We start from the raw sequence: 21305 nt of genomic DNA on the forward strand, positions 1-21305 counted from the left end.
ACAGTTAATTAAAATCAGCTTTTACTGCTGCAAATAAAATAAAAATGAAAGTAATTAATATGTCCAACAAACGCTCTTGGTAGCAATCGCCCCCGACAAATATTGAACTGAGCGTTTGGCTTCAATTTCTAAACATTGATTCAGAGGGGGGGGATAAAAAAAACAAGTACAAGTACGCTGATTAAAAACAAGAGCAGTTTTAATCTGTGCTGCTTGAAGGGGCCTGACTCTGTAGTCAGACAAGTGTTGGTCTAAAGGAAATCCATGTGAAGTGACACTCGATGCTACAATTGATCTACACAACAAAAAAAAACTATTCAATAGGTGATATTTTAGATATTTCACTTTATTGTCACCATATATATTGACTTATAGACTGGAGTCAGCTTAAACATGTATCTGTTATCAATATTAAGCTAGCTGTAACCAGCAGCTGAATTGGCTTAGCTTAGCACAAACATTGTAAACACAGGAGGGAAAATGAGCCGTTCTTGTCCAAAGCTAACAAAATCTCCCCGACAACACCTTTAAAGCTCGCTAGACAAAGTGTTTGTGGTTTGTTTAATCTATATTTAAAAACAGCATAAGAGCATGTGGGGGTATGGTAAGAAATAATCCTGTGAACATTCACCTTCTTCAAAGCCAAAATGATTTTTAAAATCTAAAGTGGAAAAGTAGTCGTCAGTGGAGGCACTAATAGGTGCTGAATGTGAGGTAAACCTCACTCTTACAAGTTATGACATCACTGATTGTTTTGACTGTTTGATGTCAACTGAACATCACATCTGTTCCTCCTCCTCCGCAGATTTTTTTCATCTACATTCATCATTTGTAGTCACTCAAATGAAATGAAATACCAATTACCACAACATCTTAAAATATGAATGATTTGAAAGAAAAAATATGGATGAATGATTTATAAAATGATTATTAATCCTGTGATGTTTACACTGTTATTTAAACTGTTTATTAAACTGTTAACATGCTACACATGAAAGAAACACACACATGCACAAACAGGATCATATGGACATGCTCTAATGGAGAGATGTGAGGGGGCTTCCCACAGCGAGCTCTGCTGAGCTGATGGGAGTTCAGTCAGTGCCTTGCTTAAGGAAGTGAACTGGCACATCTCCAGCAACAAGACCAAGTCCCAGACCTGACCTGGTCAGTGCCGGGACTACAACCCGCGACCCACTGGTTGCCAACCCCACAGATTGAGCTACCGCCGCCTGAAGACAAACCTCAAAGCTAGGCCTACCCCTCTAATTCAGGGGTCTCCAACCTTTCTTCATCTGAGAGCTACTTTGCAAAAAATGAAAGTGGCCAAGAACTACTTGCATCAAATCGCTTGCATTTATTCACATAGCACACCTCAGCTGAATTAAGCTACTTATTTATTTCAATTAATTTCATTTGAATCATTTTTATTTGAACATATTTTCAGATTTAATAATTTCAGTGATTTTTTTAATTTTCTATTTTAATGTTTCTTTTCTTTCTTCTGTCATGATGCTTTTTGATGTCTTGTGTGAAGCACTTTGAATTGCCTTGTTGTTGAAATGTGAGACATAAATAAACTTGCCTTGCCTTGTTCAACTGTGTGAAATTGCAATAAGCCAACGCTAATCAATAATCCTAAATTCACATCAAGGTCCAAGAAACAATGAATATTTTACACTTCTTATTGTTCCACATAGTAAGCTATGTTGCTGAAAATTCACATCAATGTCCAAGAAAACATCACTACTTTACACTTGTTTTACGGGCCAAATATATGACAAGTGGGAAGAGGTGCATTTACTGTCGTCAGATTTTTTTTTTTTTTTTTAACACAGTCGGTCAACCTATAGACGAGCTACTTAAAAACCTGCCCGCGAGCTCCCTGTTGGAGACCCCTGCTTTACTTACTACAAGCTAGGGCCAGGTGCTAGAGGGATGTTGATATCATTATAAAATAGCATCCGAGGTCCCATCATGATTTGTGAAGCAAACTTTAATTAAACTTGTGAGGCTGTCAGGCTTAAAATAAGGATGAAAGTCATGTTTTCAAACTGCTATCACTCCTATGCAAAAACCTTTCAACATCAAATAAGTTCATAGTAATGAAATGGCTGTCATGTCATGTGCTATGAACAGGTGTTAAAGATAAAACCATGATGACACGTTATGAAGTTTCTAGAACGTCTTATTCATCAGTTATCTCATTTGTAAAAATGTTTGAGTATTTAGAAATCTCCAGCTTCAGATGAAAGTCTCTTTGAGCTCCCTGGTGGTCGTGGTGAGGCGCTGACTGACTGCTAGAAGTGTCGCTTACTGCACGGCACAGCCTGTCCTAAGTGTTTTCCTCTTAACATTTCATTGGTGAGTCACGCACATTCACTTCCTGGTACACTCATAGTCACACACACACACAAACACCTCCTGATCACCTCCAACCTCCAGCGGCTGGCACCACAACAGACTCAGCCCACATAGAACACATCCACGCCTCTCAGCCAACACAGAACAATGTTTGTAAAAAAGAGAGGGAGGGAGCGAGAGAGCGAGCGAGAGAGAGAGAGAGAGAGAGAGAGAGAAGGCACTGACCAGGCTGTTCTGTTCTGCTTTTTTAAATTAGATACCTGGGATGACGGAGTCGATGCAGACGGGAGCGTGGCCTCGCAGCGTGAAGCCGAAGTTCTTCTTTCCCCTGTAGACGCGGATGATCCTGAGGAAGAAGAAGAAGAAGAGAGGTGAATACATTAAACAACAGATTGAGGAACTATTCGAGGGATGCACCCATGCATCAGTTCAACGTCAGCTGATATCGAGCCTGTTGACAGACATCGGTTAAGAATGTGACATTAGAGCCCGATTGTATAAAAGTCGGGATGGCATGTCAGCTCACACTGTACGACTGACCAGACCTTGAGATTGACGTGCTCACACTGTACGACCCAATTGTTGGGCACGGCCGGAGAGCTCACGCTGTACGAGTGAAATCGGGACGGAGCGTTGACAATTATTAATAAAGTTTCATTTGAAAAAAACAAAGGAGAAAGAGAAGGAAGTGGAAGTTGTTGTAGGATATAGAAAAGTTGATACAATTGTAGATATATGGATACAAGTTTCAGAAAAGTGCTGCACTGATGATCTGTACAGAAAAGTAAAAAAAAAAAAACCGCTGGGTTGCGTCCTGCCGCTGGTCGTCATGACTACAGTCCTCCCTTGTCACTTCTGTTGGACCCTTTTCATGATGTAATCGTCAAGATTTTAAATTCTAAATATCAAACATGTTTGAAATAAATCGGGGCGTCCCCGACGATCGCCGGGCAGATCGGGGACGTTAAGATTGGATCTTTGTACCTCTCACACTACAAGATAATCTGAACAGAGAATCGGGTCCAAGCAGCCTGGAGTCGGGAGAGACCCTGAAATTGTCGGGAAGGAAGAATCGGAGCTCAAATCGGCCTGATTATCCTGCAGTGTGAGCCAGGCTTTACAGATGTCAGTAGACAATGTTTATTTGTTGTCTTAAATCTATCTAATTCTCGCATCTAGAACACCTAACTAGTGATTCAGAGGAGAGTTTTTTTATTTTTTTATTGGGCAGATGAAGTCACCTGTTGAACAAACTCTGACTTGTTTTTATTGTTAAACATGAGAGACAGTGGAGGCATTGTGGGAGTCTGATACCAAAAGAAGTCATGAAACAAACAACTGAATTTAAAACTTGCTGTAAGTTAAAGCTCTGAATTTTGAATATAAACACTTATTTTCTTTATTATTATTATTATTGTTCCAGTTCAACAGAAGAAACCATTAAAACCAAGTATGGCAGGGTAAAATTAATCGCAATTTCATCGCTATGGCGACATCAGCGTCACAATTACCACATCCCCCGAGAGTCTAATTAGTACGATAAAAAGAGGCTGTAATGTTCATGCTTTCAAACCATTCTGATGCAGTCACATTACACTCAAGACAGCGACCAGCTACTCTCACATTTATGTTTATTAGAGGTAAAAAAAACAACAACAACAACAACAACAACTTTTGGGGTGATTCAGGAGAGACATGCTGCAAACACAGGTATTGTGTGAAACATGAAGAACAGCAGGTAGCCATGAAGAGATAGAAACAGTCAGTCAGAGAGAAGTTTCACTCATATTTGCAAAATGCAAAAATGTTAATGCACAATAATTTTTTCTCATATCATACAGGCCTACTACGATAAAATCGATAAAATCCCAAATAAGTTTAACATTAGAACATGTACCTATTCCTTCTCCCTCACATGATATATGGACGGTTGGAGAAAGGGAAATGAGTTCAAACTAGAACATTTCTCCTTCTCTCACCAACCCTCTAACAAAAGTCAATTGATATATTATTTTTATCTTTAATGTCATTGTTTGCCTCGCGTCAGAAGGGAGAAAATCATTTCACAAATTGCTCTTTGAAATACTTTGATTGTCCAACCACATATTTCATTCTCAATGATCCAAAACTAAGATGCTAATTATTCCCATTTGATAAACTGGAGGTTGTTTTTCGTTGTTTGTCTTTTTTTGATTCAAAGATAATTTAGTTAATTGCTCTCAATTGTCTTCGATCCCACTCGGCACTAAATCGTTTCAGCACTAATAGTGTCATCATTTCACCGCTGATGCTTAACACTGATAGTTTTGTTATTCTGTGAATGGTCGGGAAGCCCAGCTGTCTCTGTTTGGACCTCTCGCTCTCTGCTGCGTTTCAAGGCTTCACTGTTGTTTTGATCCGTCACTTCCTGCGTGTGGGAGTCGGAACGGGTGGAGAAATGACGCTTGTCTTTACTGCGATCTGGGTTTGAGATATTCAGGCAGATGACATGAGTGTTTTTTTTTTTTTTTTACATAACATCCCAAAGTTGCTCAGCCTCAATCCACATCCCTCCAAAGATATCTCTCTCTCTTTGTTTTCTGTCCTTAATGAAAATAAATCAGGACTCAGTCGACATGAACACAAGCTTTGACATTTTGTTGGGGGAGGGGGGGGGTGTTGCTCTGCTCTCCTTCCCCCCCATGTGGAGGAGAACACAGGGTTGAACCTCCCGCTACATCAAAGATGAGACACTTGCGCTGTTTATCCAGGGTGCGTTTCCATGGAAACGACTCAAGGCAACACTGCCTTGATATGTAAACAGTGGGGAGGACTAAAGAAAAAGAGAGAGAGGGGAGAGAAAGCAGACGGATCTATTCTTTTATAGATGCTTTCACTGGCTCTTATATAAGACGAGCTAAATGCAGATGGGCACATCGGGTGCTGCATGTGTGTGAACGTGTCAGTGTGTGTGTGAGAGGAGGGTGTCAGATACGCAGCACCAGCTTCGAGCACACTTGACAATCAGAGTGTTTACAACAGGCTGCTTCAAGGCCTCTCCTGATTCCCATTAGTCGACAATAAACGCACGTTGCACTTTTATGGGCCTTCACGTGAGTCAGTCATTAAAATAATCATTACTTCATGAGTCCAAGTGCTGTCTCATTGTTCTGAAGCTCCAACACTGCCATGAATACACACAAGTCAATCCATAGTGATCGATAGTGAGCATTTATATCAATGTGCTCTTTTGTTAACAGGCATCGGCACGGCTATTTTCAAGCAGCTGTGATAAGATTCATTCGAGGAAACTTAAAATCCCGCTAGTTAAGCTAGCTCATACAACACAACGCTCTTTATATGACTATTGAACAACCCTGTTGATATTAACCATTAAAACCCAGGTGCCCTCCTTTAATGAGATAGGACGGTGGATAGAGATGGAGATCAGGGAGAGAGAGAGAGAGAGAGAGAGAGAGAGTGAGGGGATTAACATGGGGTAAACGAGCCACATGTTGGATTTGAACCTGGGCCACCCGCTTGGACATGGGGCGCGCACACTAACCACTGTGGCACCAGCGCCCCCTGAAGGTCTGTTTTTTAATAAGCACGTTTTGTGTTTTAAGCTTGTTCAATGTTTTTCTTTGAAATGTGACACCTTGTGTTCTACATGGAAAATTTGCAAATGCAACTCAAAAGTCATATTTCTGCCTTTATGCATGTAGAAAATTACAAAAGAAATAATGGACAATAAAAAGTAGGAGGCGTGATATATTATCTCACAAACTATTGTGCTTATTTCAGGCCATTATTGTAACCCTCAAAGGACACAAGATATTAAAGGGAACTGCATCACTTTGCATTGTGCTGATCAGTCTACCTACACATACGTTTGCAGAGTTGAGTTGGACTATAGAGACTGCAATGCTACATGAGATGTGTCGGGGTCTGAATTATTATTATTATTGGACATCTTTAAGTTAGACTGCAGGCCAAATCTTTAAAACCTTGAGAACATTTTATTATAATTTTAAAGGTATTCTTTTTGGCCTTTAATATATAAAGGCAGATATATTCTATATATACAGACAGGACAGTGGATAGAGTCAGAAATCTGGGTGAAAGAGAGAGTTGGGATTCGAACCCTGGGCCGCCCACTAGGAGGTCTACTAACCACTAGGCTACAGACACCCCTGAATATCACATTTTAACAGCCCCTATCTATCTATCCATCCATCTATCTATCTATCCATCTATCCATCCATCCATCCATCCATCCATCTTTGTGGTTTCAGTGGAGACATAACAGTGTTACACAACACTCTTGAGGTTCAGGAGAGACGCCTGCCTGCAGCTCAACTTATCATCGTGACTGTGCCACTTCTTCCACATGAATTAAACTCTCTCAAATGCTCTCCTTCTATCGATGTGTGATCTGCCATTATGATACACTCCACACTACTCAGCCTCACATTGTCCCTGCCGCCGCGTGGATGAACACAGGTCTCAGGGTTTAGCTGGTTTGTGTGGGCGTGAGGGAGTGTGCTGCCTCCCCCCCTGTAATCCCGCACTGAGCCCACTGCGCTGCTGATAATTGGACAGTGTGTAATCAGTGTGTTAGTGGGTGGATGAACAGCAGGGGATCAATGGTTCAGGGGCTCTACAATGATGCAGGATGAACATGTTAAATAGGTGAGGGGCTACACCAAGGCAGGGGCTAGTTAAAGAGGTTGCCTAAGCACGTTTCCTTCCTCAGGACTTATGTAACAGGGTGTGAAAAACATCTTCTGATGAACACAGAGTTAAGTTTATTCAAGTGCAGCTTTTTGACAGGACTCAGAAGACAACAGCAGGGATGGAAAAGGTGACACATTGTCCACGCTTTATTTTGCATTTTCTATTGAATCTGGACCTAAAAGTCTGAGAAATAAAATGCATCTTTTCGCTGCTGCATTATGTGTTGAAATAACCTGTTGGCAGCCAGAGTTCTCAAAGTTAACATCACTACGAGCAGAGTTGAGGAGCTCATTTAGCACAAAAATATAAACAACAACTTGAGTTGTCGGGACACTAAATACCAACACCTGTATCGATAACGATACCATAATCGATACCGTACCTCTAGCGTTAACAACACCAGTGTTGGAAATGGTGTTGCAATGCAGCCAACAATGAGTGTTCCAGTTAATGTGAAAATCCAATACCATCATTGATTAATACTTGCCCAAAAAAAAATTAACTGGCTTCAAGTAAATAATGACGTTCAGATAACAAAGAACAATGGAACTGTGAAAAAGAGTCAGAAGAGTTAAAGGTTGTTACATGTCATCAATATGTGTCACAATCAGTTTTGTTTATTGAGAGAATGGAGGGACTCAGGATATCTACAGGTACCCACATGTATGTATTTGGTCAATGGCATTGGGAAGATAAAAGTCATATCAGAACACTCTGGCAGTCATGTGTCTTGTTACATGTGCGCTCACCTCTGGTTGGGTCCGATGGGGGGATGAGCAGGCATCCCGGAGACAGACTTCCTGGGGCCCCTGTCCTTCTCCCCGTCGCCCCTCCCTCCCGGTTCTCCATCCCTGGGCACCGAGCTGGCCCGTTTGGACCTGTGGTGGCGATCCGAGTGATCCTCGCTCCGACTGCGGCGGATCCTGCCCTGCGGCTCGCTGATGCTCTTGCTGCGACAGAGACGGTTGATCACGTTCTGCTGGACGGAGTCGTCGAAGCGCTGCCGGTGCTTCTTGGGAATGAAGATTCTGGAGAACATGGTGGCATGTGAGGGAAATTAAAAAAAAAAGGGGGGGGTGATATTACTTTTTGTCCATCAGAGTTTTGTCAGGAAAAGAGTTAAGGAGATCTAAATCAGAAGTTGGTCCATTCTGAAAACATCTGGTCCTTTGGCACAAAAAAAGATAATGAGAAACATCCAGAGCGAGCAGAGATCCAAAAGTAGGAATCAACTCCTCAGCTGCGACAATAATCTCTTCAATCCAACTCCACTCTTATGCAAATCAACAGGCTTACTTCTTCAAATGGTTCAAAGAAAAAAGCCCACTAAGAGGCGACTTCTTCCCCCAGAGACAAAGAAAAGAAAGACAATTTTAAATGGAGGTCAGGAAGAAAAGATCTTTTTTTCCCAAGAAGCAGACACAGTGAGGAAATCTCGACATCACCCGCAGCTCGCTGGAGTCTCAATGCTGCAGCGTGAGGTACCAGAGCTCTAATACAGCTAGAGGAAAAAAAGGTGTGGGAGTGAGTAAGCATGGGATTTCTCTGCTCCCTTCTCTCTCTCTCTCTTTTCTATGTAAATTATCTCACTCTCCTACACTTCCGTTCCACGCCTCACCTCTGTGTCAACCTGACAGCGTGAGCACTGAGCGGAAAGCTGTCATCTTCTAATTGACCTCGGGTCTCGCCAAATTCACCGTTCTTTATAGAGAAAATCAAGCTATGACATTAAAACATCCGCCTAATTAACCTGATCAGAACTGTAGGCGGGAAGGATTAAACTAAATTATTATTCATTCATTATTCATTATTCATACCGAGAAGCCAGTATTCTTCCAAAAGCTCCAGTCATTATTAAAAAGCTCAACTGATTCATCCTTCAATAAATACTGACTACAAACAGGAGAAAGAACATCACAAACACCACACTAGGAGATCCATCCTCATTTATTCCCCTCAAGGTTAAATTCAGAGATTAAGTTTTGCATTACTTACAGCATTGGGACCAAAGACTGTAAATAAAAGTGGACGAAGCCTGAGTGACATCACCCAAGGGGGTCTTTGAAGCCCATCGGTGGCGGTCCCCATGCTGGAACCTCAACCTAACTTTCAGTCAACCTAACAGCAGGATGAGAGCTGGAGGGCGGGTCTTAAGCCTGCTGACAGACAGCTACAATGCGCTCTCAGATTAGCTACTCGCCTTATTGTGTTTATCACCTATCCTTCACCCTCACTGGACAGTGTGTGCAGTTAGAGACATGAGCTAAGCAGACCCATTTTGATTTTCAAACAGAGCTGTAAACATGTTAATTTCTCCTCTAAACACGGACATATTTGAATGGGTGTGTATGTGACTTCCAGTGCTTCTGCAGCCACCCTCAAGTGGACAATCGATGTACTGCAGGTTTTAGCATTTCTGTATCAGTTTCATTTTTTAACACAGGAGACTGAAGCTTGATTGGAACTCAATTTAAACATGGACGGTCCAAACTTTCTACAGTTGATGCAACGATGTGTTGACTTTAAGTCTGCGTGAAGCTCCCAAAATGCTATCTTCTAAGATTCCCATAATGCAACTAGATACAATCTGACATTAGGCGCTGCCTGCCCTTCTTGCCACCCAGGTATATTTCCCACCATGTGATCAGCATTTAAGACCAGAGAACTAGTAGGTCTTGAGATCTGATACCTGAAAACTACAAAACACACTAAAACATACATTTTGTGGCGTTATACCCAGAAAGGTCAAAGAGGGGTAAATATGTTAACTGTACATGTTGATATAATACATGTTGGCTGTGTACACACAACAGTGCAGACTTTGAGAACAAAACAAATGAGTCTTCCCCCACACACAGGGACAACAGAAACAACATTTCATTCAAGTTCTGCTGCCAGGAGACAAAGCAAACACCCACACATCCATGCTTGAACCGTTTTATACTGTGACGATGCCGTACCCCTCCAACTGTGCTCTTTGTTTGTTCTCAGGCCTGGGCTTAAAGGATGAGTTCACCTGTTTTTATAGTTGGCAAGGAAACTGATGTACCTGGATTTCTTTGACATTTGTTTTGTCAGTGTCTAAACAGAAAATATCAGAATTTAGAAAAGAAAAATGCTGATATGATTCTTGGGTATAAAGTTAACTCCATTCTGGGAAATGTAAAAAATAAAACACGAGATCTTCATTTTCCTATCACAGACTTAAGACAGACAGTGTGTGCATATAGGGGAAGCTTTTTTCAGTTAAAAAAGATTCAATTAAGATTCTGCAAGAAAGATGGGGCTACCGCAAGCAGTCTGTTAGCATAGCTTTAGCTTAGCATAGCCTAAATAGAAGAATCAGCCAGCTAACTTAGCTAGCTTAGCCCTGTCCAGAGCTAGCTACATATTGAAATTAGTTGCCAGTAGTCTGGTTATGTAATCTAAGGGCGCACTCACACTGGCAAAGTCCAGTATTAGCTTAAGCACAGTAGCCTACGGAACAACTTTGCTAATGTGTGCGCCCTAAGAATAGAACCAGGGCAGCCTGTCTTTATGCTAAGCTCACATCTCAGACTGCTTCTATATCATAATAGTCTGGCAACTAAATAAGATAAGAGTCTGTGAAAATAAAAAATAAAAAATCAGCTACCTAATGCGACCTGTTAGCATATCTTCCCATAGCCTACAGGTATCTATTTCAAGTGGCCTGTAAGCATAGCTTAGCATTGCCTAAAGAGAGGAAAAATCTAGCTTGAAGCAAAGAGTTCCTTGTACTCTGGTTTGTGAAATCTGGATAGAGATAGGCAGGCTTTTCTGAGTTTAATGCTATGCTATGCTAACAACCACGAGGACAGTCAGGAGGTGGTCTCAGGAAACCAATGAGCTCCTGCAAGGGTGTTTTGAGGCTACAGACTGGGATGTGCTCTGCGAACCCCATGGGAATAACATTGACTCCATGACGGACTGTATAACTGACTACATCTCCTTCTGTGTCGATAATGTGGTACCTACTAGGGAGGTGAGGTGCTTTGCAAACAATAAACCCTGGATCACCAGTGATTTAAAATGTCTGCTAAATAAAAAGAAGAAGGCATTCAGGGACGGTGACAGTGAGTTGCTGAAGAGCGTTCAGAGGGAGTTGAGGGTGAGGCTGAGAGAAAACAAGGAGGCATACAGGAGGAAGCTGGAGAGCAAGCTCCAGCAGAACAACATGAGGGATGTGTGGCACGGTATGAAAACCATAACCGGCTTCAAGGTGAAAGGAAATCAGGCAGAAGGTAGTCAGGAAAGGGCCAATGAGATGAACGTGTTCTTCAATAGGTTCAGCACGAGGCCTTTGGCTACCTCCCCGGCCCCCTGATAGCCACACAGACCCTACATCCTCCCCCCTCACAAGGCCCCCCCCCCCCCCCGCAAGTTACCTGGACGGCACCCACTGCCCCCCCCCCCCCCCCCCAACATGCTCTGACCCCCACCGTGCCCCACCCCTACCCCACACTTCTCTGGCCTGTCTGTCTGTCTCCAGTAGCCAGGTGAGAATGCAGCTCGAGAGACTCGGCCAGAACAAGGCAGCAGGTCCAGATGGCATCAGCCCCAGAGTTTTTGAAAGCCTGCGCAGGTCAGCTATGTGGCATTCTACAGCATCTTTTCAACCTCAGCCATGGGAGGGTGCCAGTGCTGTGGAAAACATCCTGCCTTGTTCCGGTCTCCAAGAAACCCTCTCCCTCTGCCCTCAATGACTACAGACCAGTTGCCCTAACATCACACATCATGAAGGTACTTGAGAGGCTGGTCTTTGCCCACCTAAGACCACAGGTGACCAGCTACCTGGACCCATTGCAGTTTGCATACTGCCCAAGGGTGGGGGTTGAGGACGCCATCATCTACCTACTCCACAGAGCCCACTCTCACCTAGACAAGTCTGATAGCACTGTGAGGATTATGTTTTTTGATTTTGCAAGTGCTTTTAACACCATACAGCCCATACTGCTACGTGAGAAGCTGGAGCTGATGCAGGTAGACACCACCACAACATCATGGATTACCTGACTGACAGACCACAGTTTGTGAGGCTGGGGAGGTCTGTGTCTGAGCGGGCGGTTAGTGGCATAGGAGCGCCGCAGGGGACTGTGCTGCCCCCTCTCCTCTTCACACTATACACCTCAGACTTCCAGTATAACTCTGAGGCTTGTCACTTACAGAAGTTCTCAGACGATACTGCGGTAGTCGGGTGTATCAGTGGTGGAGAGGAGACAGAATACAGGATGCCGGTGGATAACATTGTTGCATGGAATGGGAAGGACCACCTGGTGTTAAATGTAACAAAGACCAAGGAAATGGTGGTGGACTTTAGGAGGGACAGGCCTGAGCTAAGCACCATCTCTATCCTTGGGGATGAGGTGCAGGTGGTGGAGTGCTATAAATACTTGGGGGTGCACATCAACAATAAACTGGACTGGAAGCACACAGAGGCTGTCTACAAGAAGGGTCAGAGCAGACTCTACTTCTTGAGGAAGCTTAGGTCTTTTAATGTGTGTAGCAAAATGTTGTCCATGTTTCATCAGACTGTTGTGGCAAGTGCCATTTTCTTTGCAGCCATCTGTTGGGGCAGGAGCATCAGGGCTTGTGACTCTAAAAAGCTTAACAAGCTGATTAGGAGGGCTGGCTCTGTGCTGGGGACTGCTGTGGAGCCCCTGGAGGTGGTGATGGGGAGAAGGATGATACAGAAACTGTTGAACATTATGGACAATAACATGCATCCCTTACACAATCTCGTGTGTGAACAAAAGAGTGTTTTTAGTGGGAGGCTACGGCAGCTAAGCTGAAAAAAGGACAGATTTAAAAATACTTTTTTACCTACTGCAATTGCACTTTATAACGACTCAACTTTAAGTAAGGACAGAAGACATTTAAACTTTTAAACTTTAGCCTGAGCTGCATATATCATATATCAAACTGTATTTTGCACACTTGACTGCTTTTTTTATAATAATTATTTATTTATTTATCATACTATGCACTGGCAGAGCTAGTATTTTGTACTGTTATCTATGAGTAACAGCTACTTATGCACATGGACCATCCATACCACTTTTTTATCCTGGCTATGTATTGTGGGCTCATGTTTTTTGTATGGGTGGGATATGTATGTATATATGTGTTGTGTTGTGTGTTTGTTTGTATGTATATATGTGTTGTGTTGTGTGTATGTATATATGTGTTGTGTTGTGTGTTTGTTTGTATGCTGGCTGCTGGAACACCTACATTTCCCTGCTGGGATGAATAAAGTATATCTTATTTTATCTTTATCTTATTATCTTCTTATTATGATAGTTTGACTGTTTAGTTAGACGAGACTCTACCAAAAAAAATGCAGCTACCTCAAGTAGCCTGTAAGCATAATCTAACCAAGTTTAAAGAGAGAAAATACAAGCTAGCCTATTGCTGCACAGAGTTGCTAGTAGTCTGGTTTGGGACACTCTGGATAGAGCCAGGCTAGCTTTGTTTGAGGTTCATGCCAAGCCAAGATAACTCTGGCTGCTCCTTATTATAATAGTTTGATAGCTTAGTTAAATCAGATTTAGCCTGTGAGTGAACACTAGCATAGCCCAATGAGAGGAAACACACAGCTAACAGTAAGCACTTCTGAGTCCTTATGTTAATTTCAAACAGTTTCTTTAAGTCAGCTAATCAAGCCCCCTAAAAAAAGTGAGAACTGGCCAAAATAACTGTATTTTAGAGGATTTAAAACAAAAAATGTGGCCAAGCCAAGGTTACTATGGGTAAAGACCCAGGCCCCGCAAATGAAAATGAGCTATTAACTAAATCTGGTAAAATTAAAAATGTTTTGTCAATTGTTCCTTTCAATTCTTTCAAATTGTTGTTATCAAAAAAGGGAGAAAATGAATATTGAACCTAAGTTGCTACAATCTAATAACCAGACCTAAGTGAAACAATTTTGAGACTGCACTTGTTAAATTGAATAGAAAGAACCCAAGTCCCAGCTCATATATCAAGCCAGTGTGAAGATAATTATTTTCTGTTTCATAAATCCCAGTGGTTTTAAAATCAAACTAGCACAAACAACTATTTTCAATTCCACCTCCAGCAGTCTGTTGTGTTGAGATGGCTGATTCGCTGTTGATCTGCTGATCAGATGAATCAGCCACAAGCAGACTGAGTCTCTGAAAAACAAAAGAAAAAAAAAAACAGTACCCGCGGAGTAATTAGCAAGCAAACTCGCTGATGGTGACGAGATAACAGCTACCACTGTAACACTGTACATGTCCACGAGATGCTAATTAAGCCGCATGAGCACAACTTTGACGGCTAAATAAAGCAATTAGGGCACTTTGATTGTAAAGAGGGAAGGAGAGAGGGGGAGGAAAAACTAACTTCACAGCTAATGTCAGCCTTGTTCATTTCATTATGCAGAGATACCAACGCTCTTTGTTTAATGGTATTCAGGTAAACACAGAAGACCCCCAGCCCCGTGCTGTTCCTGCATGAAGCCAATAATGAAGGCTCATTTACATGTGGAACATAAAGGTCTCAGATTCTGTCACTATCTGCTCTCTATAAGAAGAGTGCAGCTGTTCAGTCTTTAATATGTGTACAGATCAGCCTACAAGCCAGACCACTTCAGACTTTTGAGGCTAGCAGTATAGCAGTAGCTATTTTACATGTTGTTGTTTTTTTTTAAATATGCTGAACATTATATGTTTGAGTGGAATATTTCACAGTTGTTTGATCAGGATGCAAAATGTTTCTTGATGGACCATTGCCATTATTAGACTTAATTATAAATGATTTCATGTTATTACAATCAGTCAGCATATTGCTTTATATTCAGTGTGATACTGACTGACAATATTGTTAATCCTCATCACTAATGTTCTATTATTTCATACTTTATTTCCGTGTCTTTCACTCTGTTTTCAATATGTTGGCAACTCAACTCCTTGACTGATGAAGATACTGTACTACCCAAACATCAGACATGATATTCACAGACATGAAGGAAGAATTCAAATCTTGCTGCTGTAGAAGCAGAAACTAACACTGCACTGTTGAGATGAAACATGTCAACACTACTATAAACTGAAGGCTATCAGACACAGAGGATACAGATGTTACAAAATGCCCAAATGACTTCTTTAAAAGTAAAGTATTCCAATTTTCAAACATAAAGAAACAACACACTGGTTTTTAAATATTTTACCCGCTATGTGGGGTCGCATGGAATTCAAATGGAGTCGCCTGAAATGTGTTTTCATGGATCAATAAAAAAATATCTTGTATATTATAATATAGTGAACATAGGCTACTGTGGTCCATTGTCATCCATTGTGCAGAAATGTCATCTCAGCCTTTCTTCCTCTATCCACAGTAATATACATGAAAAATGCCTAAATGTGATCTAAAATCAATGTTTACTTGCAACACAGTAAAAAAAAGAAAATATTACATGATTGAAAACTGATTTGAGAATAAAGTGTTTTGGATGTCGCCAGCGTTTTGTGAAGTCAAAGCGGGGTCACGAGCCAAAAAAAAGGTTGTGAACCACATGTGCTACTCTCTTCAGAGGAGCTGTCCAGTCAGCACCACAACAACACGGGACAAAAAGCAGCATGCAGCAGCCAATTATTTCTGACATGTTTCTCTCACATGCTGCTTGAATAATGTATTTTTTTGTTGTACCGCTGATGGCTCACAGCAGGTTTGGTGTATTGCAATGTAATTAAAGGAGCCAATTATCTAGAAGAAGGGAGATCGACCGAGTTTATCCATTAACCTCAATGTAGTTGTCACAAAGAAGTACCACCGCTCCTGTGAAGATGTCTTCTGAGAGTCTGGAGAGGAGCTTTTAAAAGTTTTGGGGAAAAACAACCCTGATGATGTCAAAATGATGTCATAGGGGTTTGTCTGGATTTCAACTTGAGTTATTTTGTTTTCATTTTGTTTCATTTGGATAAGGTTTAGGAAAGTCTCTCTTGTAAACTGGGTGTATGAAGGTGATGAGTGTCCAGCAAGGCATGCTATCAGGTTGCATTATGGGAAGTGTAGGATCCAGGATTTTATGGGGCTAAAGTTAAAACAAGCTTCATGTGACAACATCTCATTCACTGCTGCTCTGATGTTGGCTTATTTTTAATTCGGTACCTTGATCTGCCTTGAGGTGTCTTGCGGATATGCTTTGACTCACCTGCAACCCTATTTTTAGGGGATGTTTGGAAAGTTTAAAGCCTTTTTTTTCACAACAATAATCTAGTCATAGGTAAATCAAAGTTGAAGAAACAAGAATCTCAGATTTTCTATCACTCACATCCTACAGTTACACACGATTTGACCATTTGATTAACATATCCTCACATATTGACGCCATCTAGTGGTGAAAATGCACAAGTGCAGTTTCATCTCCTCCATCCACGTTCAGCATAAAACACTATAGCCGTCAAGTTAAGTACTTTTGAAAGGTAGTGAAATTTAAGGAGGAGCAACTCACATTTGATTTAAAAAATCTGGCACATTTAGATTTGTCAAAAAAGTTCACAATTTGTTTTTACTGATTCAGTATTCTGCACTCTATAGATATGGTCGGCCTGTATCTCCTCTTTCTAAACAAATGTGTTCAGTTAAAGATAAAGGCTTCTCCGCCTGCTGTCACTCTCTCTGCAGATTGTGATGGAGTTTGATGTGCACATGTAAATGACTGCAGTCTGAGACAGTGTTGCCTGAGCACAGACTACTGGTTACATTAAAAAAGACTCCTGGGATATAAATAAATGTTCTATAGTGAGGTAGGTGTAGCAACCCACACACTCCCTCTCTGCTGGCGATCCATGTTTCCTGCTATTTGTCATCTATTCATATCACAGTGCTAATACCTCCCTCTCTTGCATATATATATATACTGTACATACACACAGTATAGTATATAGTTAAAGGATGTGGATGTTTGCATATAGCTGCTGCTCTTGTATATGTCCAGACATTTCTTTGCTTTCTAATGCACAGCCAGCCCATCTGTTGAAACAGCCACCTCATCGCATGAAAAAAGTTTTTCCGCGTCGACTCTTTGAAACTAAGTGAGTGCTCTGATTTGACCTCATTTATACGGAACAGAGATCTATAATTATCTGATGGAGAGTTGCGGAGGAGGGAGCAAGCAGGGAGGAAGGGACGGATTTCTCAAAAGGGAGAAGTGACGAGCAGAAAACTACAATGAGGAGACCTCATTTCATTTCATTTCAAGTGTCCGGATGTAGCTCAAACACAGGCGAGTGAGAATCTTCGGTTCGATCGGTTTTGCCCGTCTTTTCTTCATCACGGACAAAAAAAAAAAAAAAAAAAGAAACCTCAAACGCACTGGATGTCACACATTAAAGAGAAAAGCGAGTGGAAGTCAAAGATCATTCTATCGTTTCAAATCCAATATGAGCATCACTGCTGGTTTGTTTCCAGGAACTGGCTGAAAGTGGAAGATTAAAAATGATGCGGTCGGAAAAAGTTAAGCTGTATCTGATCCACTGAGCAAACAATAAAGGTTAAAGAGGTAAAGTTAACATGTGATCATGGTATGTTCATGAACAGAATGCTGATACATAATAAACAATAAAACATGCAGATAAAAACTTCAGCGGAAAGAAAAAAAAAGGCTTGAACCTCTGATGATCGGTTACATAACAGAGTTCTAGTTTAAAGAATAACTGCAGAATATAATCTGAAAATACTAACATCTATCACAATGTGATGTAATTACACAGTATCCCTCTTCACATTCCATTTACTCAACGATCCTTAATTCTTTTTATGTTCTCTGCTTCAGGTGTAACTGTACGAGAAGATGCTTCTGAAGTTTAATTGTATGAAAGAACCTCTTCATGTTTTTTTACTACAAACTGTCAAAAAACTCCTCCTCTGTTCTTTCCTGTAGGATGTCAAAGACTGAGATCCAGCAGGTCTGCTGTCTGCTCTGTGAGGGTACAGACTATATGAAGCAGAAGACACCACGGTGACATCGTAAAGAGGTTATGGACTATCTTCTTTGGAGCTAGAATTGAGGCTGCACAATATTGGCTGACATAACATAATTATACGACCGATTAAGCAGACACTTTTATCCAAATTGACAGAACATCAGAGAGTAAGTAGAAGGATCTAGAGGGGAGGAAGTAAGAGCAAACAGACAGCTTTAAATCTGACCGGACACACACACAGGTGCTGACAGGCAGTGCACAGAGGAAGAGCACTTTAAAAAAAGAAAACATTCAAGTTAAAATATTGTCATCGAGAGCTGTTCTTGAGAGTTCTAATCAGCATCAAAACCATCCTTGATATCGTCATAATCATCGTCATTATTAACATTATTAAGTGCAAAATGTGCTCATGAAAAAGCTAGGTCTTAAGTTTTTTCTTAAAGGTACAAAACGACAGATTGAATGGAGTATGGTGGTTCGTTTCAGCACCAGGGGGCGACAGAGGACAAGAGTCTAGTTAGAGACTTATGGCCTATGGGAGGGAGTGTAGACCTGGATGTGATACATATTACCAAATGAAAAAGTATAGAAATAACACAGATGAATGCAGTATTTTTATGTACACATATACACTTAGCAGTCATGTTTTTTTAAATATGGGATTAAGGTCACTTTCTGCTGACAAGACGAGTGGAGCGACGCGTTTCTTAAGGCTTTATCCAAAAACGTGTGTCCTCATGTTACTTATGTCATCAACTGATGTTCAAATCTGTATTATTTACTCCCTCCGACGTCATGACAATAACTTTTTAAAATGAAAGCCCAGAGTCTGGTGTTTTCAGGGGACTCACACATCACTACACCGTGCACCTGAGCAGCAAGTGTTCCCACTTAAAGCAAAACTTTGGCGGCATGTCAGCGCCTTTAACAGCCTGCATATATGACCACCTTCATCATCATAAATCATCATCATCAGGTGAAGGGCTGTAATAATGATATGTCAAACAGATTGTTCATGGAGAATAAGAATATGAGATGGAAAACTGGCAAGCTTTCATGAAGCATTAGGCAACAGAAGGGAGACAGAATGATGTGTTTCAGGTCATATGTGTGACATCACGTGTGACTATGCACATGCACAGTTTGTATCTGCGATGGTTAAACGAGATATAGTTCAGCCCCTGTGGTTACACAGTGTTACAAACTGGTATGAGTACTGATTCACAGTTTGTGTTTGTGCCTTGTAGATCACAGCTACTGTAGCCAGGCATAGAAAGTAAAGTCTGCTTCATCATGAAACAGCACCATCATTCACTAAATGTGTACAATGTGATTGGCAGCATTAACTCAAATGTTTACTGAGTAAATACATTCATTAAAAAGTTGGGCTGTTTCCTTGTAGACTCAGGTACAATCAGACTGATGGTGGCGCTGGATGAAAAGTCATCATTATGATGGTCAGTCATGATGATGACTTTTCATCCAGCGCCACCATCAGTCTGATTGTACCTGAGTCTACAAGGAAACAGCCCGACCCTCAATCAACCCTGATGCGGGCATGATCGTGACAATCCAGGAGAAAACTTTCCTCCAAAGATGAGTAAAAAGTGTATATTGATGAAACATGTTTGTTGAAATGAAATAACCATATGAATGAAGCAACTCTTTGAAAAAAAAAAAAGTATAAAAAAAAAAAAAAAAGTGTATAATGATGGAGAGAGTAAACTCCAAACTATTTATGTTTACTACTGGCTTGTAGAGCTGCTAGTTCACCTCTTCCCATTAGACAGCATGCATTAATGTTTCTCATGTTGGAGCAGCTCAGCGCCCTGCAGCCACTGACTCTTGCTGTTCACACTAAACCCCATCTTTGTCAGCACTAATGAAAAGAAAGCTTTGTGCCCAGCAAGCACTGGGGGAGCTGATTAATGTAAAACTTGTGGATTATTTAGACCCGGGATGATCAACTACTTATTTTCATTCAAAGCATTTATATCACAGGTATTAAAACATGGTCACAAAAAAAAAAGATTGGTTTACTTGTTAGAGCTGTGTGCATTTGAGTCTGATTTCTGCAAAGCTTTAAAAGTAGAGCTCTGTTGGCACAAATCTTAATGACCATAATGCACTATCAGACATAAATCACAGAGACACTAAGCACGCCCGCTCATCGCATCAAGAAACCCGCACAGACTCCACTGAATACGGGCAGATCAGGTTTGAAATGAATATTTATGTAATCCAAAAAAAATAAAAAATAAAGATCAACATGCAGCTGCAACATCAGTACACAGATACACACACACTCGTGGCAAGAGATTACATCCGTCAATCAGAGCATCACTCATCCTAATGACTTCAGTCCCTCCAGAGACAACAAAAACAATTGTGTTTCTTCTGTGTTGCCGACTGTGTTACAACCAGCTGCATCGCATCAAACTACAAACACACACTGTTGACGGTTGATTTGAGTGAATTAATTATGGATTCAGTCTCGGAAAAAACGCCTTGAAGAAAGCTAAGAAAACAAACCAGGGAATAACGGAGGCAAATATCAAACATCTACAGGAGCAAACATCTTGAGCTGTATTCAGCATGAAATATTCACTCACCTATCACTTTGCATACACAATTACACTGATGCCACTTTGTGCAAACAGTGCAGACCAAGAGATGGTTTCATCAAATTTAAGCAATAAACGACAACAGAGTGGAAAAGAATGGAAAACGACACTCACCCCAGACAGTTCATCGTCTCAGCTGTCACCCATCGCTCAGAAATCAAACCTTAGCTCTAAGTTGCATCATGACACCCCTGCTGCTTCTCTGAGGGAAATGAAATATATGGAGGAACCTTGGTGCATGCAGGAGGCTGTCTTTACCAAAATGTCAAGGGAAAACAGTCACCACACAGAAAAAGAGAGAGAGAGAGAGAGAGAGAGAGAGAGAGTTGGGAACAGCCCGAGCTCTGAGCAGAATAATGAGAAGAAAATCCATCAGAGCCAAACACAAAACCCCCTTCAGAGAGAGAGGGGAGGGGGGGGGGGAGAGGTAAGAGAGTTGGGAGACGGGTGGGGGGATGGAAAAACAATGGAGGAATGGCATAAAGGTCGTTATTGGTGCTCGTGCAAATATGAGTGCACTTTATTATACAAATACCAACGAGGAGTTCTCAGGTGTTTGAATTATTCATGACCTGTTTAAGGCAGAGATAAAAACTCCCAAAACCTCAACACTGATTTCATACAGCTGGAGACCCCT

General features: G+C 41.3%; 1 protein-coding gene across 2 annotated transcripts in view; it reads right to left on the reverse strand.

The window, feature by feature from the left end:
• grid2ipb (glutamate receptor, ionotropic, delta 2 (Grid2) interacting protein, b) overlaps positions 1-21305 on the reverse strand; it is a 52256-nt gene that overhangs the window by 22288 nt on the left and 8663 nt on the right. The window contains exons 1-3 of one of the 2 annotated variants that reach the window (XM_061027639.1): positions 20783-20985; positions 7830-8108; positions 2625-2710 (exon numbers count right to left, since the gene is read on the reverse strand). In XM_061027639.1, coding sequence (XP_060883622.1) covers positions 2625-2710; positions 7830-8108; positions 20783-20796 — 379 coding nt within the window. In that variant the 5' untranslated portion in view covers positions 20797-20985. Of the gene's footprint in view, positions 1-2624; positions 2711-7829; positions 8109-20782; positions 20986-21305 lie in introns of those variants that run through there. The other variant, XM_061027638.1, reaches the window with a different exon arrangement.

The sequence above is a fragment of the Labrus mixtus genome, chromosome 21 (genome assembly GCF_963584025.1).
Source record: "Labrus mixtus chromosome 21, fLabMix1.1, whole genome shotgun sequence".
In the NCBI taxonomy this organism is placed as follows: Eukaryota; Metazoa; Chordata; class Actinopteri; order Labriformes; family Labridae; genus Labrus; species Labrus mixtus.